General features: G+C 42.6%; 1 protein-coding gene across 1 annotated transcript in view; it reads right to left on the bottom strand.

Annotated features, from left to right (window-relative positions):
* Window positions 1-924: 924 nt before the first annotated feature.
* Window positions 925-25760, bottom strand: part of CASP10 (caspase 10) — a 42075-nt gene continuing 17239 nt past the window's right edge. The window contains exons 6-10 of the mRNA XM_023218802.3: window positions 18670-18709; window positions 16477-16568; window positions 14381-14489; window positions 12985-13477; window positions 925-4999 (exon numbers count right to left, since the gene is read on the bottom strand). Of these exons, the coding sequence (XP_023074570.1) occupies window positions 4846-4999; window positions 12985-13477; window positions 14381-14489; window positions 16477-16568; window positions 18670-18709 (888 nt within the window). The 3' untranslated portion in view covers window positions 925-4845. The remainder of the gene's footprint in view (window positions 5000-12984; window positions 13478-14380; window positions 14490-16476; window positions 16569-18669; window positions 18710-25760) is intronic.

Below are 25760 nucleotides of genomic sequence, written 5' to 3'. Positions count from 1 at the left end.
GTGCCACCACACTCTAGCCTGGGTGAGAGAGTGAGACTTCGTAAAAAAAAAAAAAGCCGAGCGCGGTGGCTCAAGCCTGTAATCCCAGCACTTTGGGAGGCCGAGACGGGCGGATCACGAGGTCAGGAGATCGAGACCATCCTGGCTAACACGGTGAAACCCCGTCTCTACTAAAAACTACAAAAAACTAGCCGGGCAAGGTGGCAGGCGCCTGTAGTCCCAGCTACTCGGGAGGCTGAGGCAGGAGAATGGCATGAACCCGGGAGGCGGAGGTTGTAGTGAGTTGAGATTCGGCCACTGCACCCCAGCCTGGGCGACAGAGCAAGACTCCGTCTCAAAAAAAAAAAAAAAAAAAAAGAAGAATGAATAAAAGAGAGGAAGAAGGGGAAAGAGAGAAACATTTAATTACAGCTCTTGTAGGTGAGTACAACTAGGCAAAATATATAGGAACCTCACTCAATCTACCTATTCCCTTCATAAACGTCTTGGCATACAATGACTATGACCACTGTCAAATAGCTGTGATCAAATCACCTGTTATTCCTGAACTCAAAATTCACACAGACATGCACATACAAATACAGACAAGCATAATGCTTCACAAAATCTTGGAGGTAACACTCTACCAACTGTGCACACCTCCCGCTGAGGAGGAATGAGCCAAGGATGACTATGTTCTGGTGTCTGGATAGAGCCACGACTCACAGCTGTAAATGCCCAGGGACCTCCGAAGTGCTTGCTGGAGGCCTCTAAAGACAACATTTCCTGATTCTAGAATTTAACCTTACACAAGCACTAAGTTCTAGCAAAACAGAAATAGGAAATACACCAGAGGCTCAAAACTTAAACATCAAACCCCAAATGTTCCTGATGAAGGAGGTCTCACTCACGTCCGTGTGAAGAGATCACCAAATAGGCTTTGTGTGAGCAATAAAGCTTTTTAATCACCTGGGTGCAGGCGGGCTGAGTCCGAAAAGAGAGTCAGCGAAGGGAGATAGGGGTAGGGCCATTTTATAGGATTTGGGTAGGTAGTGGAAGATTACAGTCATAGGGGGTTGTTCTCTGGCTGGCAGGGGTGGGGGTCAGAAGGTACTCAATGGGGGAGTTTTTGAGCCAGGAAGAACCAGGAGAAGGAATTTCACAAGGTAATGTCATCAGTTAAGGCAGGAACAGGCCATTTTCACTTCTTTTGTGATTCTTCAGTTACTTCAGGCCATCTGGATGTATATGTGCAGGTCACAAGGGATATGATGGCTTAACTTGGGCTCAGGGGCCTGACGGGAAGTTTTATCAACAGCATTTTGTTCAACTGAACTCAGAGCCAAGAGCTGGCCTTCTTCTGCTGTGGACATCAGGAGCTAGTGAGGGAAGAATTAGGTCTCACTCAGAGTATGTCAGGGGTACTGCCAGTGCTAAGTTGCTGCTAATAAAGTCAGCTGGAATTACGCACAAAGGAACTTAAGTCCTGCTATTTCTGTTGCAGTTACAACTAGAAGACCCTATCACCTAAAGGCCTTTATATGCACCTCAGCACAGTTAGATTTAAATAGATGCACACATATACATTCTTTTTCGTCTTCCCAACAGCTGATGTTTTTCTCTACTTTACAGACAAGGCTGAAAAAAGCTAGCTTGATTTAGTTAGTGTTTCTGAGCAAAAGAATCACAGGACAATATGGAAATGCAGGGCTTTGATCTCCAGATCCTTTGCTCTTTCCTCAGTACCTCACCATCCTTCGCTTGCCTTCACATGTCAGTTCTGCCAACTGGACAAAGACTGTGACCACTAGCTTTTAGCCCTGACTGTTATGAACACAGTTTTGGGAGATCATCCTGACACATGTGTACGAATTAAAAAAAGAGGAAAGAAACATGAAAGGTGGCTTGACAGTCAAGGACAGGTTTATTTTAGAGAAAGCAAATTTGAAAGGGGCTTCTGGCAGAGTTAGGTCAGAGCCCACTCACTTACAGACTAAGAGTTTTTAAGGATTTAGGGTGGGAGTGTTTATCAGAGGCTTGGATTGCTTTTGTATCTCTTTGTTGTGCTTATCTGGGAGGAAGAGTGTGTCCCTTCCCATACAATCTTTCTGCAGCTGTAGGTATACCCCGCCCCCCTCCAGTCTGCTTTTAGCTTCCCTATCTTAGTGTACCTGAAGGAAAAGGAATGTGCTTATTAAGGCCCATTGTTTTACTGGAACCTATTGTATGAGGGCAAAGTTTGGCAGTTAACCAAGAGACTTTCCCCACCCCCTAACTTCCCTCTGTGCCAGAGCTGTCTTATCTGTATTTTACTCTCTTCTCTTTCTGGCTGCTTGCTGTTAGAAGGGAAGTGATTTCCTTGAAATGCATGAGGCTAGAAAGGGAACTGGAACTTAAAGTGGCGGTGTTTGTCTGAGATGAGATGACGGTGCTCCTGCCCTGTCAATATGGATTAGACATTCCCTCTGTCAAGCTACATTCAAATCCACGTGACAATCAGAGACATCAGAACAGTGTTCTTGTGACTATTCTTATAGCAAATGTATTGTACACGAATTTCACTTTCACATAAATAATTATAAATGCAGGCACCGAGAATTGTTTTTCTTCATTCCTTAAGATTTTTTTATGAGCATTCACATATCAAATGAAACAATCCTAATGCCCTTCCATGCCCCAAGCCATTCCAGTTCACCTGGCTGAAGGAAAATCCTATAAATGAGGACTGCCAGCAGGTTGTTCACATCCCCAGGACTTAGCTGCCTCGTCTATAAATGAAGGCGTTAACCACAGGACTTTGGATCTCCCTATGAGGGCTCACCTTCAAGGGTTCAAAATACAGTTCCAGGAATTAACAAAGAAAAGTTCCTCTAGAAATTGAAAAAAAAAAAAAAAAGAAAAACTCAAGTACATAAAAGTACTCAAAATCTTAATGAAGAAAGCATCAAGGCGTCCTTACAGAGCCACTCCCTTCAGGCAAGCCAGACATCCCCTCTGCCAAGAAGAGCCCTGAGAACAGCTTCAGTCTCTGACACAGCCTCTCTCCTCATCCCTCAGGCCAGAGGAGCAAAGTGTAGTAGTAGTGACAAGGTGGGGACTGTCCACTGCAGTCTACACTGCAGTTGCCAACCCTGAGGACATTCGGCCAAGAGAAAGGTGCTGGCCTGTAGATTGAGTCCTGATTCAAGCTTTGCCTGAAGCCAGTGCTATCCACTCCTGGGTTTCCATGTGAAAGAGGCAATAAATTCCCTTCTTTGCTTCAGTCAATTTGAATTGGGTGTTCTGTCAATGGTACCTGAAAGGTTCCAACCCCAACATTGATTTTTTTTTTTTTTTTTTTAAACAAGGTCTCGCCCTGTTGCTCAAGTTGGAGTGCAGTTGTGTGATCTTGGCTCACTGCAGCCTCTGCCTCCGGATTCAAGAGATTCTCTTGCCTCAGCCTCCCAAGTAGCTGGGATTACAGGTGCCCACCACCACGCCTGGCTAATTTTTGTGTTTTTAGTAGTGAAGAGGTTTCGCCGTATTGGCCAGGCTGGTATTGAACTCCTGACCTCAAGTGATCTGCCTGCCTCAGCCTCCCAAAGTGCTGGGATTACAGGCATGAGCCACCACACCCAGTCCAACGTGGAATATGACATCAGGTTATAAAGTTTCTGCTTGCAGAACAGCTGAGTGTAAATGAGCCATCATCTTCCTACAGGGAAACCTGTCTCTAACCAAATAAAAACTTCCTATGTGAGCACTTGCCTTACACAAAAGCAGGAAATGGGCCTGGCATAGACCAAATTTTCACCTCACTAGATATGCAGAAGAGAAGTCTTAGGAAGGGGGAGATTAGAGAGAGGTGGCTGGACTGTAGCCTCATTGTCCAATGTTCAAGGCCGTGCAGAGGGGACACAGAATTATAACTAAGGGGTAGTTGTCTAGAGAGGCAATCTAAGCTCAGTCTAACCTAAGAACGTGGTTCTTTGAACACCAGGGAATCTTAAAATGTCCCTGGTCCCCAGGTCAGACACAGTATTTCACACCTATAGTCCCAGAACTTTGAGAAGCTGAGGTGGGAGGATCACTTGAGCCCAGGAGTTTGAGACCAGCTTGGACAACATAGTGAAACCTCATCTCTACATTAAAATACAAGTTAGCTGTGCATGGACACACACCTGTAGTCTCAGCTACTTGGGAGGCTGAGGTGGGAGGATCGCTTGAACCTGGGAGGTCAAGGCTGCAGTGAACAGTGATCCCCCCCACTGCACTCCAGCCCAGGTGACAGAGCGACTCTGTCTCAAAAAAAAAGTACCTGCACAAACTAAGGTCAATTACTCTCTCGTCAGGGTACACATCCAAAACCAAGGCTACAATCCAAGTCTTCAATAAGGAAAGTTTTCTGGCCAGGCGTGGTGGCTCGTGCCTATAATCCCAGTATTTTGGGGACAGAGGTGGGAGGATCACTTGAGTCCAGGAGTTTGAGACCAGCCTGTGCAACAAAGTGAGATCCCTCCGTCTCTACAAAAAATAAAGAATAAAAAATATCCGGGCATGGTGGTACACACCTGTGGTCCCACCTACTTGGGAAGCTGAGGTGGGAGGATAGCTTGAGCCTGGGAGGTCGAGACTACAGAAAGCCAGGATTGCCCCCCTGCACTCCAGTCTGGGTGACAGAATGAGACTGTCTCCAAAAAAAAAGAGTGTTTTCTAACATTTAGACTTGTCAAAAGAAAAAGAAACTCAGAATTGACTGTGTCAGAAAACAGGGTGTTTCCTGTTTCTAGAATGCCAGGTGGAGGCCACTGACTCCTGTGCTGGGCAGGACGCTGGAGGATACAGCCAATGATTGGTTTGAGGTCTAAGAACCAACAAAACTCTCTGCTATAATGAAAGTGCATCCAGGGGCACAGGGAATACTAGTTTTTTCCTTAGTGTGAAAGCAGGCTGGGGCATCTGTTTCTTTGTTCCCTGTTTGTCCACTCGTCGACTCACATCATCATTGACAGCAGTGAGGATGGATAAGATGTCTTCCCGTCTGCAACAAAAAAGAAAACAATTATTTTTTTAACGGAGTTTCACTCTGTCACCCAGGCTGGAGTGCAGTGGCACGATCTTAGCTCACTGCAGCCTCCACCTCCTGAATTCAAGTGATTCTCATGCCTCAGCCTCCCGAGTAGCTGGGATTACAGGTGCCTGCCACCACACTCGGCTAATAGTAAAGACGGGGTTTCACCATATTGCTTGCCCTGGCTGGTCTCAAACCCCTGACCCAGGTGATCTGCCCACCTCAGCCTCCCAAAGTGCTGGGATTACAGGCATGAGCCACTGTGCCTGGCCCAGAGAAGAAACTTTTTTCAATCAGGAGGTAGAAACCACACACCAGGTCTTAGAAAAGACACCAGGTACCATGTACCAGGTCTTAGATCAACAAATAAGCAGCAGATGCCACAGATACCAACAATGCCCTCTCTATCTGTAGCCTTGGGAGAGATACAAAGATAAACGTGACACAATTCCTGAAGTTAAACACTTAGAATGCAGATATAAAACATTTACCAAGGATGGCATATACACAATATGCATAGCACAAGGCAGAATGTGGTCGACACCAAATGAAAGGTCAAGGTTCCACTGCAAGTTCAGAGGAGAATGCACTTCTGGTTGGGAGGGAGAGAAAAGGCTTCATGCAGGTGGTAGCATTTGAGCCTGGACTTGCAGGACATATAGCATTTAGCAGAACGTTCTCAGGGCAGGCAATACATATCACTGGAAGCAAGCACAGGTTCTGAAAACAGATTCCATTTTAAATTGTGGCTCCATCACTCATTCATTGTGTGCTCTTAGGCTGGTTACTCACTGCTCCATGCCTCCGTTTTCCCAGCTCTAAAAGAGGAACCATAACAGTCCCCATCTTAGGGGTTGCCAAGAGCATTAAAGGATGTATATTGGGTCAAGCACTTAGAACACTGGCTACACTGTTCTGCTGATCATCATTTTTAGTATTAGTATGACTACCCTCATCCCCTCATCCTTACCCTCACTATTTTTCAGGGAAGGGATACAGGCCCCTACCTGCTCTCAATCCCTGCATCTTGCTTTGCATCTGCTCTGTCTTCCCAAATCTTCCTGTGTCTGTTTTCTTCTTATCACTTAGTCTCACCTGAAATATTACCTGCACCAAGAAGCTATCATTATCCTGTTTTGATTTGTTCATGGCAGGGATCACTTCCTGAAATTGTCTCTTTTTGTTAGAGACAGGATCTTGCTCTGTTGCCCAGGCTAGAGTGCAGTAATGCAACTGTAGCTCACTACAGCCTCAAACTTCTGGGCTTAAGCAATCCTCCCACTTCAGACTCCCTAATAGCTAGGACTACAGGTGCATGCCACCACACCTCGCTAATTTTTTTCTTATTAATTTAAATATTATTTATATTAATATTAAATAATAATTGAATAAATAAAACTATTAAATAAATATTAAACAATTAAAATATTACTAATTTAAATATTAAACACTGAAAACTATAAAACATTGATGAAAGAAAGTGAAGAGGACACAAATAAATGGAAAGATATCTCATGTTCATGGGTTGGAAGAATTAATCTTGTTAAAATGACCATACTACCCAAGGTGACCTACAGATTTAATGCAGTCCCTATCAAAATACCAGTGACAGGCCAAGCACAGTGGCAAATGCCTGTAGTCCTAGCTACTCGGGAGTCTGAGGTGGGAGGATTGCTTGAGCCCAGGAGTTCAAGTCTAGCCTGGACAACATAGCAAGACCCTATCTCTACAACAAAACAAAACAAAAACAAACCAAAAAATTACATTCTTCACATAAACAGGAAAAAAATCCTAAAACGTATATGGAACCACAAAAGACCCCAAATAGTGAAAACAATGCTGAGCAAAAAGAACAAAGCTAGAGGCATCACACCACCTGACTTCAAAATATACTACAAATCTAGAGTTACCAAAACAGCATGGTACTGGCACAAAAACAGACACGTAGATCAATGGAACAGAATATAGAGCCCAAAAATAAATTCACACACCTACAGCCAACTGATTTTTGACAAAGGTGCCCAGAACACACAATAGGTAAAAGAAAATCTCTTCAAAAAACAGTGCTGGGAAAAGTGGATACCCACATGCAGAAAAAGTGAGACTGACCACTTATCTCTCACCACATACAAAAACCAACTCAAAATGTATGAGACTTAAATGTAAAACCTGAAACTATGAAGCTACTGCAAGAAAACATGGGGCAAACATATCACGACATTGGGTTGGGCAAGGATTTTTAAAATAAGACCTCAAAAGCACAGACAACAAAAGCAAAAACAGACAAATGAGATTACATCAAATTAAAACCCTTTTGCACAGAAAAAGAAAAAAACAGAATGAAGAGACAATCTACAAAATGGGAAAAAATATTTGCAAACTATACACCTCACAAGGGGGTAATATCTAGCATACATAAGGAACTTAAACAACTCAACAGCAAAAAAAAACAAATAACCCCATTTAAAAATGGGCAAAAGACTTTAACAGACATTTCTCAAAAGAAGACATGCAAATGGTCCACAGGTATAAGAAAAAAGTAAATAGTTTAAGCCAAAATAAATGATTTTGACTCATTAGATTATGATAGAACATACTTACCAAATGCCCTCTATTTACATAAGTATCATATGAGCATTTATCATATCACTTCTGGGGGTATTAATCTATCAATCCCACCTAATATCATCCCTCCTATGCCTAAAAGGAATAATATTATCATTATTCATCATAAATACCCTTATAGCTTTAAATATATACTTCACCCTAGCAAACATCTACCAGTATTTGCTGCCTGCGAAGCCATGGTAGGCCTTGCTTCACTAGTTTCAATTTCCAACACATATGGTTTAGGCTATGTACATAACCTAAATTTACTCCAATGCTAAAAATAATTATTCCTAGAATTATACTACTACCAATAACATGACTCTCTAAAAATTATATAATCTGAATCAATATGGCTACCCACAGCCTAATCATCAGCTTCATTGCCCTATTATTCTTTAACCAATTCAACGATAATCTATTCAACTTCTCATTAACTTTCTCCTCTGATCCGCTAATATCACCCCTTCTAATGTTAACAGCCTGACTACTACCTCTTATAACTATAGCAAGCCAGTACCACCTTTCCAGTGAATCACCCCTATGGAAAAAACTGTATTTCCATATTGATTTCCCTACAGATTTTTCTAATCATAGCATTTACAGCCACAGAACTAATTGTATTTTATATTCTCTTTGAAGCTACACTTATCCCTACCTTAATTATTATCACCTGATGGGGTAACCAACCAGAACACCTCAATGCAGGTACATATTTCTTATTTTACACACTAGTGGGATCCCTCCCCCTACTTATGATACTTATTTATGCCCAAAATACCCCAGGCTCACTGAGCATGATAATAATAACATTTAATACTCAAGAACTACCAATCTCCAGATCCAACAATCTCATATGATTGGCGTGAATAATGGCCTTCATAGTAAAAACACCCCTATACCAACTTCACCTATGACTTCCCAAAGCCCACGTATAACCCCCTATTGCCAGCTCAACAGTACTTGCAGCAGTGCTCCTAAAATTGGCGGCTATGGCATAATGCGACTTACCCTCATCCTCAGCCCTCTGACAGAACATATAGCCTATCCTTTCCTGATATTATCCTTATGAGGCATAACTGTGACAAGCTCTATCTGTCTACAACAAACTGATCTAAAGTCAGTCACTTATTGCATATTCCTCCGTAAGCCACATGGCACTTGTTGTGGCTATCCTCATTCAAACCCCCTGAAGTGTTACCAGTGCAATTATCCTCACAATTACCCATGGACTTACTTCGTCCCTACTACTCTGCCTAGCAAATTCAAACTACAAGCGAATCCACTGCTGAATCATATTACTCTCTCGAAGACGTCAAACATTACTTCCACTAATAACCTTTTGATGACTCACAGCAAATCTCACCAACCTTGCCCTACCCGCCACTATTAGTCTAGTAGGAGAATTCCTTGTAACAATGGCTTCATTCTCCTGATCAAACATTACTATCATGCTCATAGGACTTAGTATATTAATCACAGCCCTTTATTCCCTCTATATACTTGTCACAACACAATGAGGAACACTAACATACTATATTAACAGCATTAAACCTTCCTTTACACTAGAAAACATACTAATATTTACACACCTTTCACCAATTCTCCTACTATCTCTAAATCCTAAAATTATTATAGGACTTACACCTTGTAAATATAGTTTAATCAAAACGTTAGATTTTGGGTCTAATAATAGAAGTCCGCAACTTCTTATTTACCGAGAAAGTATACAAGAACTGCTAACTCATGCCCCTATGCCTAACAACATGGCTTTCTCAACGTTTAGAGGATGAGAGTTATCCATTGATCTTAGGAACCAAAAATATTGGTGCAACTCCAAATAAAAGTAATAATCATGTATTTTTCCATTACTATAATAACCTAATCTCCTTAACCTTACCAATTATTATTAACTTTATCAACCCTCGCAAAAAGAACTCATGTTCATACTAAGTAAAAACAGCTATCACATGCACTTTCACCATTAGCCTCATTCCCACAACATTCGTGTGTACAGACCTAGAAGCCATCATCTCAAACTGATATTGAACAACAATCCAAACCCTAAAAGTCTCATTAAGCTTCCAACTAGACTACTTCTCCATAATGTTTATTCTAGTAGCACTATTAATCACTTGATCTATTATAGAATTCTCAATATGATATATAAAGTCAGATCTGAACATTTATCAGTTTTTCAAATACCTACTTATTTTCCTCACCACAATATTAATTCTAGTTACTGCCAACAACCTTTTCCAACTTTTTATCAGATGAGAGGGCGTAGGAATTATATCTTTTCTACTAATTGGCTGATGACATGGTCAAGCAGATGCTAACACAGCAGTGTCCAAGCAATTCTATATAATCGCATTGGTGACATTGGCTTTAATTTTAGCTACAGCATGATTCCTCTCGTCCTCCAATACACGAGAGCCTCAACAAATACTTATCCTTAACCCTACCCCCAACCTTCTTCCATTAATTGGTTTTCTCTTAGCAGCAGCAGGAAAATCAGCCCAACCTGGCCTCCACCCCTGACTTCCTTCCGCTGTGGAAGGCTCAAGCCCAGTCTCAGTCCTGACTCACTCTAGCACTATAGTTGTGGTGGGAGTTTTCCTACTTACCCGCTTCCACCCCTCAACATCACTAATCATCACGGAAATGCAAATCAAAACCACAGTGACAGCTGGGCGCGGTGGCTCAGGCCTGTAATACCAGCACTTCGGGAGGCTGAGGTGGGTGGATTACTTGAGATTAGGAGTTCCAGACCAGCCTGGCCAACGTAGTAAAACCCTGTCTCTACTAAAAATACAAAAATTAGCCAGGTGTGGTGGCACATGCCTGTAATCCCAGCTACTCGGGAGACTGAGGCAGAACTGCTTGAACCTGGGAGGCAGAGGCTGTAGTGAGCTGAGATTGCACCACTGCACTCCAGCCTGACAGAGCGAGATGTTGTCTAAAAAACAAACAAAACAAAAAACCCACAGTGAGATGCCACTTCACTCAAGTTAGAATGGCTATTATCAAAGAAACAAAAGAAAACGCATGTTGGCAAGGATCTGGAGAAAAGGGAACACTGATGCACTGTTGGTGGTATTGTAAATGAGTACAGTCTTTATGGAAAATAGTATGCCAGTTCCTCATAAAATTACACATAAAAAATACTATATGATCCAGCATCCCCATAGTAAGTATACAGACAAAGAAAATGCAATCAATATGTCAAAGAGATATCTGCACTCCCTATTTACTGCAGCATTATTTACAATAGCCAAGATATGGAATCAACCTAAGTGTCCAAAAATGGATATATGGATAAAGAAAATGTGATATTTATAAGCGACAGAATACCATTCAGTCATAAAAAAGAAGAAAATTCTGACATGTCTGACAACATGAATGAGCCCAGAGAACATCATGTTAAATGAAATAAGCAAGACTCACAAAAAAATCTGCATGTTCTCACTCATGTGGAATCTTTGTTTAAAAAGTTGATATCATAGAAGCAGTGAGTAAAACAGCAATTATGGAGATGAGAAAGGGAAGGAGGGAAAGGAAGATGAGGGTACAAAGTACAAAGTCAGTGGGTACAAAGTTACAATTAGATAGGAGGAATAATCTCTGGTGTTCTAGTGCACGGTGGGGTGACTATGGTTAACAGTAAGGCATTCTGAGTTGGGCACTGTGGCTTGAGCCTACAATCCTAGCTGCTTATAAGGCTAAGGCAGGAGGATTGCTTGAGCCCAGGAGTTCAAGACCAGCCTGGGCAACATGGTGAGATCCCATATTTAAATCAATTGATCAATCAGTAAGGTGTTATATATTATAAAATAGCTAGAAGAGAGGTTTTTAGAGGTTCTCACCACAAAGAAATGATAAATGCATGAGGTGATGGATACACTACCCTGATTTGATCATTACACAACACATATATGTATTGAAACATCAAATTATAACCCTGAAATATGTAGTTATGAAATATTAATTAAAAATAACAAAGAAATTTCTGGAGTACCAAAAAAAAAAAAAAACCAGACATTGCTTAATCATGCATGTATACTGTCTCCTTTTAATATTGTTGAATTTTAAAATAATAATAATTTAAATATTCACATATTTTTATTATCTGTCCTTCCTTTACTGGACTTTTAGCTCCCTGGAGAGCAGATTTTGTCTCTCTTGTACACAGCTGCACCTCCAGCCCCCAGTTCGGTACCCAGTACAGTAAGCACATAGTATGACCTCAATAAATATTGCCTTGTTACTGAAGCCATAGACAGTAGCCTCTGATGTCTGTGATGAGGATGGAGGGGCTGGTAAAGAAGAGAGAAAAGCAAAGTTGACTCAAGACTCCAATCCTGAATTCCCAGAAGAGGACTACAGCCATTCCTTCAAATGGAAATTCAGGAGCTCCTGGAGAAGGCTGGGAAGATGAGCTCAGAAACATGTATGCTTAATGTAAGGTCCAAGGGCTAAACAGAGGTAGGATATCTAGCAGGCTGTTAATGAGATGGGCTCAAGCAAGTCATTCATTGACCCAGCAAATGTTTAACAAGCTCACAATATATCAGGTCAGGGGCTGAGGATATAAAGTTAAATGAAACAGGGTCTCTGCCCCCCAGGAATTCAGAGATGAGTGGGCCAGAGATGGCAACTTTGGAGACGTTTTCATGGAGGTGCCCATGGCCTCTAGATATAGCTAAAGCTGCCAAGAGGAGAGCATGTGGCAAAGACAGAAGGCACGCTGTCAGAGCAGTGGCAAATAGAATGCCAAAGATAGCACATAGGTGCTCAGGAAATAGGAGTGAGTGATAAATAAACAAAGGAACAAATAAAAGGCCCCCATGCTTTTGTTCACACGACTCCCTCTGCCCAGCACATCTTTCACCTGATTCTTTACCTAATATCTATTTGTCATTTCTAGAAGCCTCCTCTGATCCTTCAAATCTGGGCAAGGTAGTCATTCTGCATGTTCCCATAACACCTATACTTCACAATGTGCACTTACCAGCTGGGGATGCCCTTCCCCATCTGTTTGTCTATCCCTCTAGCTTGTAAGCAACCTGAGGGCAATGACCCTGTCTTTTTTTTTTAACTCCATCTCCCTTTCCAGGTCCAGGCTGGTACTCAATACAAGGTTGCTAGATGGATGGATGGATGGATGGATGGATGGATGGATGGATGGATGGATAAATAGATAAACAGAAAGGTAGGCAGATGGATGAACAGGTACATGGATAGAACGATTTAGAACTCTCACCCTTACCAAAGGTGTTGAATGAGAGTAAAATAAAAAATAAATAAAACTAATTAATTAAAAATGGAAGAAAAAAAAGAACTCTCACCTTGGGACCAAGACCTTCAGATGATTACACAGAGACTGAATATACCAGCTGCCTTCCTCCACATGCCGAAAGGATACATAGCCTGGGACAGTGGCCAGACCAAGTAGGAAGTCAGCCTCGACGGGAATACTGTCCTGCAGGGAAGTGGGTGCCTGCTCAGGGTTCAGAGCATCTGCTTCGATGGATTTGGAAGGCTGTATCTTTTCACCTTGGCAGGCCTGGATGAAAAAGAGTTTAGGTTTTTCAGCCAGTCCAGGGCACTGCAGGGCTGTGAAGTGAGACGTGATTTCCCGAATGGGAATGAGGGCCTCATCCGAAGAGTAGACAGCTCCATATTCCCCATGGGTCAGAATACAGAACACGAAGCAGTCCCCATCGGCATGGGCTGGATTGCACTTCTGCTTCTGCAGGACCTCCTCCATTTCCACTTTCGTCACATCATTGTATATATGCACTGTGAAGCCAAGCCACTGGAACACACCCCTCAGGATCTCTGTTTAAAAAAGAAAAAAGAAAAAGAGAAAGAGAGAGAGAGAGAGAAAGGGGAAATAATAAAATAATGCAAAACAAAATGAAAGAACTGAAACAAGGCCAGGTGCAGTGGCTCACTCCTGTAATCTCAGCACTTTGGAAGGCTGAGGCAGGTGGATCACTTGAGGTCAGGAGATTGAGACCAGTCAGGCCAACATGGCAAAACCCCATTTCTACTAAAAATACAAAAATTAGCCAGGTGTGGTGGCTCAGGCCTGTAATCCCTGCTGCTCGGGAGGCTGAGGCATGAGAATGGCTTGAGCCTGGGAGGCAGTTGTTGCAGTGAGCTGCAACTACACCACTGCACTCCAGCCTGGGCAACAGAGCAAGACTATGTCTCAAAAAAAAAAAAAAAAAAAAAATGAAACGATGCTAATAGTTACAAAAATTGCACAGCAAATAGCCTAAAGCTTTGGACTATTTTTATTTTCATAACCATAAAATCTTACAATGAATCTCCTATCATGTAATACCCAGTGTTGTCACAACAGTCCTGAGAATTGGCAGTGGCCAGTGTTTCATTTCATCCTGTTTCACAGTTGAAGAAGCTGAGGTCTCTTGACTCTCCCATGATCACACACCTAGTTAGTGGTGGAGCTGGAGCTCACACCCAGGTTGTCTCGTGCCAGTCCAGCATGCTCTCCCCCAGTACACGCTCTCCTCTATTCAGAATTGTGAATAGTCAAAGACTCTTGCTACTCTTTAGCAGACTGGGTGATGCCCCAGGGATATACAAGAGGCTCAGAAACATAATATCATCCTTACACGTATATGGAAAATAAAAGTCACAGAAAAAAATGTGAAAATAAAAAATAATTTTAAGATCCCCAATTTGCACTTGACAAACTATTCTAGACTTTCTTACCAGCATCTTTATGGGTTCCTCGTCTGTCCCCCAGGGAGATAAAGCTGTGGTTGTTGACAATGACACAGAGGCCTCTGTGGTCCCGATCCATCCTGTACGTAGGTGCGCACTTGAAGAACAGATAGAGCCACTTAGTAGGAATCCTCATCTTAGGGCCTTAAATGTTTCTAACCAACCATACCAATGGGTCCACTGTGAGGAAGAGCAGGATGTATCTCCCCATGCCAGTTGTTTAAATCATGTTTGTTGTTGTTGTTGTTGTTGTTTTGAGACAGAGTCTCACTCTTGTTACCCAGGCTGGAGTGCAGTGACACGATCTCGGCTCACTGCAACCTCTACTCCCAGATTCAAGGGATCCACCTGCCTCAGGTGCCCACCAACACCCGCAGATAATTTTTGTATTTTTGGTAGAAGTAGGGTTTCACCATGTTGGCCAGGATGGTCTTGAACTCCTGACCTCAAGTGATCCGCCCACCTCAGCCTCCCAAAGTGCTGGGATTACAGGCGTGAGCCACCATGCCTGTCCAAAACCATGTTTTTATACTCTAGTCTAAACCCCTTGGAATATTTATGCCACATTATTTCTAAAGTCACTTTTTTTTTTTTTTTTTTTTTTTTTGAGCGGGGAGACTCGCTCTGTCGCCCAGGCTGGAGTGCAGTGGCGCGATCTCGGCTCACTGCAAGCTCCGCCTCCCAGGTTCACACCATTCTCCTGCCTCAGACTCCGGAGTATCTGGGACTACAGGCACCCGCCACTGCGCCCAACTAATTTTTGTATTTTTAGTAGAGACATTTGAAAGACTGGGGATTCTGACCACTCTGCAACTCACTTTTACTGCATAATTGTGATCCGAATAAAATTTCAAAGATTCTTTGTTAAGTCCTAGAGCCCAGGACAAAGGATAAATCTCATTTGCACTAAAGATCAGACACTTCCTTTCTTTCAGGATGCCACTCCCAGTATCAGAGGCAGAGAGTCCTCAAGATCCTGGCCCTAGTATGGAATTAGCTAATTAATTCCAAGGGGAATTACCAGGTCCTGATTAAAATTCAGACTTCACCTGGTTTGGCTGGAGACGCGCAATCATGAAAGTTAAGAAAATGGAATATGTATATTAATATTGTCAAACCCAGGGTTTATGCAAAAGTATCTTCATTTTCATATTAGCAACACGAATGAAGAAAGCATATGCAAGGATTTCATGAGACAACATAAATATCAAAGATTTTTTTCAGATGGTTCACTTCTGGAGTGATCTGATGCCTTCAAAAAAAGGGAAATCTCTTTTGTAATTTTATTTCTGAGTATAAAAATAATATACAAGCTGGCATGATGGTACTCGGGTGGCTGAGGCAGGAAAATTCCTTGAGCCTGAGAGTTCAGGACAAGCCTGGGCAATATAGAGAGACCACCATCTTTATAGATATATGAATATATATATGTGTGTGTATATATCTATATACTTAATATGCAAGTATATATAAAGTATACTTATATATAAAGTATATATATACATGTATATATTCTTATATATAAAAATGGCTGATATATATTCATATATATATAAAGATGGCTGTATATTCAATTTTAAAAATTCAATATATAAATATAAAAATTCAATATATAAATTCACAGTAGGAATTTAAAAATATGTGCAATTATTTTTGAAGACTATTATAAACAGCATGTGATGGCAAATTAGCTGAGCTGCTTTAGCAGAGCCTCTGTGCAGCTAAAATCATCCTTGAAATCATGGTACATCTTTATCCAAGCAGAAAATAAGTGGCTTCAATGGATAAGAAAAGAAACTACCCCTCTCCAGAAATAACCCAAAGGGTATGCATGACTCAAAGTGCAATAGCATTTCCTCCATAGTCAAAGGGATCAATCACTTCTGATTGATAAGAAAAAGGTGGGAAGAACAGAGATAATTATAGAGAGAGGGAGAAACAAGTTGGAAACAAACAGCTTGGAGCCCTTAAAGTCATCAAAGGCCGGAACGTAGGGAGAGAGCCCCTTAAGAAACCGTCCTTTTGATTGAATTTGGAAAAAAAAAAGTTTTATTAAAAACAGAAAAAAAAGAAACCATCCAGACCTTTGTGCTGGTTTCAGAGTTTAGAGTGTTAGCAGATGCTCCTTGCATCCCCCTGGAGACCAGGCTTGGTGCACCATTTGTGGCTCTGTTACCTAGAAAGAGAGGTACTCAGACTCCAGATATCTTCCCCAAGCACTTAGATTTCTTTACTGATGATTTTCGCATCTAATTCTGGAGAATTATGCTTCTCTCAAGGCCCTACTGAGACAATTCAGCCACTATGCCTTTCCTGATAGGAGAGACTGATGTGTCTTCGCATTCCTTTTTGCTTTGTCTGGGTTGGAAACTATGCTGCTGGCAGGGATTGGGTGGGGAATTGATTAAGATCGCATGGATCAGCTCAAGGGTTCCAGGTCAAGTATGGTTGGGTTGAGTCAGCATTTATGTCACTGGATATAAAGAGGCTAGGTGGACCTCCAGAAGAAAAAAGAGGGAGACTGGGCATGGTGGCTCATGCCTGTAATCCCAGCACTTTGGGAGGCCAAGACGGGCAGATCACTTGAGCCCAGGAGTTGGAGACCAGCCTGGACAATTTAGTGAGAACCCCCCCATCTCTAGAAAAAAAAAAATACAAAAAATTAGCTGGGCATGGGGACACACACCTGTAGTCCCAGCTTCCTGGGACGTTGAGGTGGGAGGATCACCTGAGAGGTCAAGGCTGCTGTGAGCTGTGATGGCACCACTGCACTCCAGCCGGAGCAACAGAGTGAGACCCTGCCTCAAAAAAAAAAAAAAAAAGAAAAAAGAAAAGGAAAAAAGGGAAAAAGAAAGTTCCAGCTGGGCATCGGCTGAGGATCACATTGCTTTGAAGTGTTCCTGCCAACTCCCTGATTCATCTGGATTCTGTCACAGAGAGAAAGTCAGTGATGGGTTATTTGTCACATGGCACTAACAGGAAAATGTAACGTCAAACAGTTTTCTTTTTCCATTCGCAGAAAATTTGTAGTAGAATCCACCAAACTCTGTCCTTGTCTCTGGGGCATGAGTTGGTTATTAACTACTGCTAAGGGTCAGTCCTCAGGCTGAGCAAGTCCATATTCCCCAGATCAGAAAACACAGCAAAAGGGATCCAAGCTTCAGTGGCTCAGAGCACCTATAAATTCCTCCTTACCATGGGAGGAGGTAACGCTCCAGGGGAAGTCACGTCTAAATTTTGGAACCGCAGAATTGTAAAGCTGAAAGAAACTGCCTTATTCTTCAGAGGGGTGAAGCAGTCACCTGAGCTCAATAAATAGACAGTGGGAGAGCCTAGTCTTAGGAGAGCAAGCTCTGGAATCAGACTGCTGGGTTCAAATCCCAGCTTCGCTTCTTTTTAGCTGCAGTGCCTTTTAGCTGCAGTGCAAAGCACTAGATTTCATGGGTCTCAGTTTCCTCATCATTAGTGAGAATAACAGTAGTACTTACCTCCAGTGATGGAGGACTGAATGACATAATCCCTGGAATCTCCCTGAACAGTGCCTAGTATGTGACAAGGGCTTCATAATGGTAACCTGGTCAATGTTATCAACATCATAGCACACAACCTCCATGTTAGGCAAAAAGAGAAATTGCTAGCAAAGCTGTGTGTCTTGGACTCTGAAGGATAATTTTCCAGAAAAATAAATAAATAAGGAATGGTCTGTGACAAACTTTCAATACCACAGAAAGACTTCACCAAAGCCTGTTTGTTCATAAGCAGTTTAACCTGATGGCAGATTCTGGAATATTTTCCTAAGGTTATGGTTTCTGGGCAGGGACTCAGGGAACTAAACACACTATCCTCAAGTCCCTCCTCTTGCTTCTTCTCTCCCTCTGAAGCAACATGTGGAACCACTCCATAGAGGACACGCGCCCAGACTGCACATTCTGCTGTCACTACTGGTCTGAAGGCTTCAGACCTGCTGGGGGCTGCTTCTGCTGCACGGAGGGTGATGTAATTCTGAACAGTGGAGGGAGAACAGCTGCCTGCGGTCCCTAGAATCTGCTATACTAGGCATTCAGAGCAGAAACCACCCAGCCCTCTTCATTCTGCCATAGAAAAGCCAAGTATAATCCATGCATTCAATGTCTTGCCCTGAATTGGAATAAAAAATGAATTATCCATTATTTGTAAAGTCTCTCTTCCAAGTCACCTTGAATTCCTTGGTATGTATCAAATATGTCTATCCCTGCCATACTGATCTAAGTTGTAAAAAGTATATTAGAAACACCTACCATTACTCCTTGCATGTTTATTTTGCCAGGACTCCTCCTGCTGAGAAAAAAAAAAAAAAAAAAGGCATAAAACGTAGGAAATTCACACAGTTAGCATGAGGAACAAAAACTAGACTTGATGCAGGGAAGGACAGATATCTAATCCACAGTCATAGAAAAGGTCATTGGGCCGGTTGCAGTGGCTCATGCCTGTAATCCCAGCATTTTGGGAGGCCAAGGCAGGTGGATCACCTGAGGTCAGGAGTTTGAGACCAGCCTGACCAACATGGTGAAACTCTACCTCTACTAAAAATACAAAAATTAGCTGAGTATGGTAGCGAACACCAGTAATCCCACCTACTCAGGAGCTGAGGCAGGAGAATCGCTTGAACCCAGGAGGCAGAGGTTGCAGTGGGCCGAGATGGCGCCACTGCACTCCAGCAAGACTCTGTCTCAAAAAAAAGAAAAAGAAAAGTTCTTTGGCAGGAAATGGGAAGAGAACCAACTCTCTCCATCCGAAGGAGAAGGTTCACAGAGACGCACTGGCAAAAATACAGTGTGACATACGCTCAAGGGTACTTATTCATTGCAGCATTATTTGCACTAAGGACTGGAAATAGCCTAATGTCCACTAATAGCAAGTGATTGAAAAACTGTGGTATGTCCACCTAGTGGAGTAAGATGCCAAGAACAGCCTCTATACCCTTCTCCAGGGGAAGCTGTCATATGGAGAAAGCAAAATGAAATGGTATTTGAGTACACTACCTCTTTTGTAATAAAGGGAAGATATGGGTTGGATTTTTTTCAAAAGTAACAATAAGATAAATAAAACAAATAAAAATGGTAATCGAGGCGGGGAGGAGAGGCAGGATGCACTACTTTGGGCATATGTTAATGTTTTATATAATTTAATACAAAATTAAAACAAAGTCTAAGACCCTGTCTTTTCTGTACCCTCCTCCCCATTCACCATTACCTCCTTCCCCCTATTACTCTCAGCCGTCAGCCTGCAGCAGAAAGCCTCCAAGGGGACCTGACCAAGGTGTTGGGGAAGGGCTGCCCCTGACCTGTGTGAGGGGACTGACAAGTCACCCCCAAGTTCCTGCGGATGCCTCCCTGCTCAAGCCCCCAGGTTTCAGAGCTGCACAATACTGTAATTTGCTCCCCCAGCTCTGGGGGAACAAATGTAAAGGAGACTTAGCTTCACTGTCCAAAAGGCTTCCTGCCTTTCTTTTCATAAGCCACTGTTCCCTTCCTGCAGAATCCTAGATTTCTTCTAAGTGGCAGACAAGGACCTGGCCAGACTGCCTTCTGGTTTTGTCCAGCAGTTGAGTGAGTCTTCTGGAACTAGGGGCAATGCAGACACAGCAGCAGGCTCTGCCCAGCCCCTCCAGGCCCTGGCTTTCCTTGATTTGTTCTTCCCTTGGCTGATAAAGTCAGCCAGAACACGGACTAGAAAAAAGATTTAAGGTCTAATCTGCGTTTCTTCTCCTGAGAATGTTGCATCCTCTGTTGACACCTCTCAAGTCTCTATGTCAGAGAGGAATGAATGAATGAATGAATGAATGAGTGAATGTCCCACAGCCTGGCCACACTCAATCATCTTTCAACTTCTTTTGATTGTTTTCAAGAGGAGGCCAATAGGGCCTTATAAAGAAGCAGGTGTTAGGTCTCCTCCATAAAGAGACATGCCTCTCCTTAGGAAAACGTTATGCCACACTCAAAAAAAAAAAAACTGATTTGGCCGGGCACGGTGGCTCACGCCTGTAATCCCAGCACTTTGGGGGCCAAGGCAGGTGGATCGCCTGAGGTCAGGAGTTCGAGACCAGCCTGGCCAACATGGTGAAACCCCATGTCTACTAAAAATACAAAAAATTAGCCGGGTGTGGTGGTACGTGCCTGTAATCCCAGCTACTTGGGAGGCTGAGGCAGGAAAATCACTTGAACTTGGGAGGCAGAGGTTGCAGGGGGCTGAGAAAAAAATCAGTTCAATTTTTAAACATATTAGGAGATGTTGTTTAAAATTCAATGAGAGTTTCTTCTCACTGAGCCTAATTATTGGCAGTGTTCTTTTAAATTAAAAAAAAAAAATCCTCAGGGGCTTAAGAAACACGAGACGTTTCACCAAGTTTTATTTTATTCATCACTTGATGGAGAGGGAAAGGGCTGCCCAGATAACTTTTAAGACAGCTTCCAACCCTAAAAGTCTGTGAAAACACATGAAGTGCTGTGCCCCAGTCCCCCTGCACTTCTGGTACTGCCACAACTATCCCCCAACTGCATGTGGCCGTGGCCAAGTCATCATCCCATGTCAGCAGAACCACAGCGCTTCAGAGGCCACAGCTGAGCCACGCCCCTTTAGACACCACTGAATTTCTCAGTCAACAAGCAGAATCGTGTGTGTGTGTGTGTGTGTGTGTGTGTGTGTTTCTACATGCATGTCAGTATCTGAGCACAAAACTAGTTGAAAAAGTGGGTGGGAAGACTTACACTTAGCAGACAATTTAACTTAGAATTCAGGAATCCTAAATGTCAGTGCTGGAAAACTACATTTTAAAGAGCTTCTGGGATGGCCAGGCACAGCAGCTCATGCCTGTAATTCCAGCACTTTGGGAGACTCGGGAGGGTGGATCACCTGAAGTCAACATGGTGAAATCCTGTCTCTACTAAAAATACAAAAAAAATTAGCCAGGCATGATGGCGGGTACCTGTAATCTCAGCTACTAGGGAAGTTGAGGCATGAGAATCATTTGAACCCGGGAGGCTGAGGTTGCATTGAGCTGAGATTGCACTCCAGCCTGGGCGACAGAGCGAGACTCCATCTCAAAAAAATTAATTAATTAATTAATTAATTAAAATAATAAAGAGCTTCTGGGGGAATGGGGAGGTGGGAAGGGGTTTGCAGCTCTCTAAACGAAGCTATGCCCATGGCCAAGGAGTTGGCCCATAAATGTTGGTTTAATTGGATTACAGTAAAAGAATCAAGGGGAGCAGCCTCTCTGCCTTAATACCTCAATCAGATATCTAAGCACTTTTCTAGGACTGGAATTAATTTAATCAAGGGCTATTTTCCTAGAGAAAAGAAGTCAGTTTAAGATTTTATAAATAATTGCAATTCTGTCTTATTTCCCATTAGGGGAGATGGGGAATTCAAATGAACAAACTCACAGCAAGCAGGCGGAGGTATTACCATTTCTTTTAATTAAGGATGTACTTAATCTCTTAAGATCACTTACAAAGTGCCCTCCAAAAGCTGAGATTCCCTCAAATGGCTAAATACCTCCACCTGCCAAATAGGGTTCAGGGCAGAGCCACAGAGCAGGCCTCTCCCGGCTATATCACGTCCTGATTGCCTGCATAGTCTTCAGGTGGGCATTTGCCCAGCCTTTGCCAAACTCCAGGAGCTACAGGTCATCTGGCCAGTTTCCACTGTCTCCTTCATTTAAAAAAAACAAAAACACCTTCCTGGGGAGAAAGGAGGGTCCTTCTTTATAGTAGAATGCTGATAGCCAACTTACGAATGTGGAGAGAATACTGGAGTCAGAAAAGCATTGTTTTACAACCAACATAGTAAACGCTGGATCACACAAGAATCATCAGCGGACGCTCAATCTAGGGGGAAACTTTTCATATGCAGCAGGATATTTACAGAATCTTAAAATGTCTCTCCAGCACTTGCTTATTAATTGTGTGGGGAAAAAATAGTAATTATATAAAATTAACTACAGAGTGATGATATTCAGAAAATATCTTGACCAAATAATCAAAATTAGCACCATGAATAGGGGGGCCGATGGACATGATGTATCTCCAGATGGGATGCCCTGAGAAAGACACAAACATCACTTCGGTGATATTCTGGCCAGAATGTACAGCTTGAATCTAATTATGAGGAAATACCACATGTACCAAAGATAAGGAAAATTCTATTTAATGAAAGGTGGGAGGAATGACTGCATTTTTCAAAAGTCTCGATGGCATAAAAGAGGAAATTAAATGTCATAACAGCTGTGGAAATGTTCAAGATTAAAGGAGACTAGGCCGGGCATGGTGGATCACGCCTGTAATCCCAGCACTTTGGGAGGCTGAGGCGGGCAGATCATTTAGGTCAGGAGTACGAGACCAGCCTGGCCAATATGGTGAAACCCCATCTCTACTAAAAATACAAAAATTAGCTGAACGTGGTGGTGCACACCTGTAATTTCAGATACTTGGGAGGCTGAGGCATAAGAATTGCTTTAACCTGGGAGGTGGAGGTTATAGTGAGCCGAGATCATGCCACTGTACATCAGCCTGGGTGACAGAGTGAGACTCAGTTTCAAAAAAAAAACATTAAAGGAGACTAAAGGATCATGACAACTAAATACAATATTGTATTGTATTTTTAATTTTTATTATTTTCTTTTAGAGAGGGTCTCACTACGTTGCCCAGGCTCACCTTGAACTCCTGGCCTCAAGTGGTCCACCCACCTCGGCCTCCCAAAGTGCTGGGATTACAGGTGTGAGCCACCACACCCAGCCTTGTGTTGTATTTATATAGGATCCTATGTGGAATTTTGTACTAGATGGTTTAAAAACTGTCAAGGACACTATTGGGTTCAACAGACAAAATTGGAATATGGACCATTGATTTGATAAAAGTATTAACATAACTTTACTGGCATTGATAATTGTGTTATAATAACTCTGTAAAAGAATATCCTTATTATTAGGAAATACACACCAAAATATTTAGGAGTAGGCCAGGCGTAGTGACTCACGCCTGTAATCCCAGTACTTTGGGAAACTGAGGCAGGCAGATCACGAGGTCAGGAAATCGAGACCATCCTGACTAACATGGTGAAACCCTGTATTTACTAAAAAATACAAAAAATTGGCCGGGTGCGGTGGCTCATGCCTGTAATCCCAGCACTTTGGGAGGCCGAGACAGGCGGATTACGAGGTCAGCAGATCGCGATCATCCTGACTAACACGGTGAAACCCCGTCTCTACTAAAAATACAAAAATTAGCTGGGCGCCGTGGCGGGTGTCTGTAGTGCCAGCTACACGGGAGGCTGAGGCAGGAGAATGGCGTAAACCCGGGAGGCGAAGCTTGCAGTGAGCGGAGATCGCGCCACTGCACTCCTGCCTGGGTGACAGAGCGAGACTCCGTCTCAAAAAAAATACAAAAAATTAGCTGGGCATGGTAGTAGTCGCCTGTAGTCCCAGCTACTCAGGAGGCTAAGGCAGGAGAATGGCGTGAACCCAGGAGGCGGAGCTTGCAGTGAGCCAAGATCAGGCCACTGCACTCCAGCCTGGGAGACAGAGCAAAGACTCCATCTCAAAAAAAAAAAAATTTAGGAGTAAGAGGCCACTTATACTTACTCTCAAAAAGTTCAGAATATATGCAACTTACTCTCAAAAAGTTCAGAAAAAAATTATGTGTGTGTGGAGAGAGAGGGAGAAAGAGAGAGCAAGTGTGAGTGAATGCACAAAAATAATAAAGCAAATGGGGTAAAACACCAACAATAGGTACGTAAATCTAGGAAAACAGTACATAGGTATTCTTTGTATTATTCACATTCTTGCAACTTTTCTATAAAATTGAAATTATTTTTAAATCTAAACATTGTAACTGTAAAAATATCAGACCATGACAGTAGTAAAGAAGCCATAAAAGAATTTTTAAGAATAAAAAATAAAGGCCAGGCACGTGGCTCACACCTGTAATCCCAGCACTTTGGGAGGCCAAAGTGGGCAGATCACTTGAGGTCAGGAGTTCAAGACCAGCCTGGCCAACACAGTGAAACCCTGTCTCTATTAAAAATACAAAAATTAGCCAGGTGTGCTGGTACGCGCCTGTAATCCCAGCTACTTGGGAGGCTGAGGCAGGAGAATCGCTTGAACCTGGGAGTTAGAGGTTGCAGTGAGCCATGATCCCGCCACTGCACTCCAGCCTGGACGACGTGTGAGACTCCGTCTCAAAAAAAAAAAAAAAATTAAAAATAAAACTTCTACAAACAACTGAATTAGAAAATGAACAAAGGACTTAGACATTTCTCTAAAGAAGATATACAAATGGCCAAAAAGCACATGAGAAGATGCTCCACAGCCCTAGTCATTAAGGAAAGCAAATCAAAACCACAAGGAAATAGGGCCTCACTTCCATTAGAATGCCTACTACCAAAAATGAAAGAAAATAATACATCTTGGTGAGGAAGTGTTGCTGAGGATGTGTGCACAGTTGGTGGAAATGTAAAACGGTACAGTCACTGTGGAAAATAGAATGAAGGTTCCTCAAAAAATTGAAAATAGAATGACTATATAATCCACCATTTCCACTTATGGGTACAAACACAAAAGAATTGAAAGCAGCATCTCAAAGAGATATTTTTACACCGACATTCATAGTAGCATTATTAAAAATAGTCAAAAGGTGGCAGCAGCCCAAGAGTCCATCAATGGATGAGTGGATAACAAAACGGAGTACAGTAAGTCCTCACTTAGAGTCATCAGTAGGTTCTTGGTAACTCCGACTTTAAGTGAAACAATGAACTGTATGCTATAGAAACTTAACTCTTAGGGTTTTTTGTTATCGTTTTTTGAGACAGGGTCTCCCTCTGTCGCTCAAGCTGGAGTGCAGTGATGCAATCTCAGCTTACTGCAACCTCCACCTCCCAGGTTCAAGCTATTCTTGTGCCTCAGCCTCCCAAGTAGCTGGGATTACAGGCGTGCACCACCACAACCGGCTAATTTTTGTATTTTTAGTAGAGATGGGGTTTCACCATGTTGGCCAGGCTGGTCTCGAACTCCTGGCCTCAAGTAAGCCGCCTGCCTTGGCCTCTCAAAGTGCTGGGATTGGAGGTGTGGGTCACCATGACTGGCCAACTCTTGTTTATATCAATTAGCCTATGGTAAAATTGGTTTCATTATGTGGTATGTGGCTGGGCGTGGTGGTACATGGCTGTAATCTCAGCACTTTGAGAGGGTAAGGCGGGAGGATTGCTTGAGCCCAAGAGTTTGAGATCAGCCTGGACAACAAAGTGAAATCTCACCTCTACAAAAAAAATTAAAATAAAAATAAATACTGTTTGGACGAATGGAGGCAAGATGGTGCACTTCCGGGTTCTTCT

Source organism: Piliocolobus tephrosceles, chromosome 11 (assembly GCF_002776525.5).
Source record: "Piliocolobus tephrosceles isolate RC106 chromosome 11, ASM277652v3, whole genome shotgun sequence".
Taxonomy (NCBI): Eukaryota; Metazoa; Chordata; class Mammalia; order Primates; family Cercopithecidae; genus Piliocolobus; species Piliocolobus tephrosceles.
The sequence above is the reverse complement of the archived record's forward strand: the minus strand, read 5'-3'. Positions and strand labels throughout refer to the sequence as shown.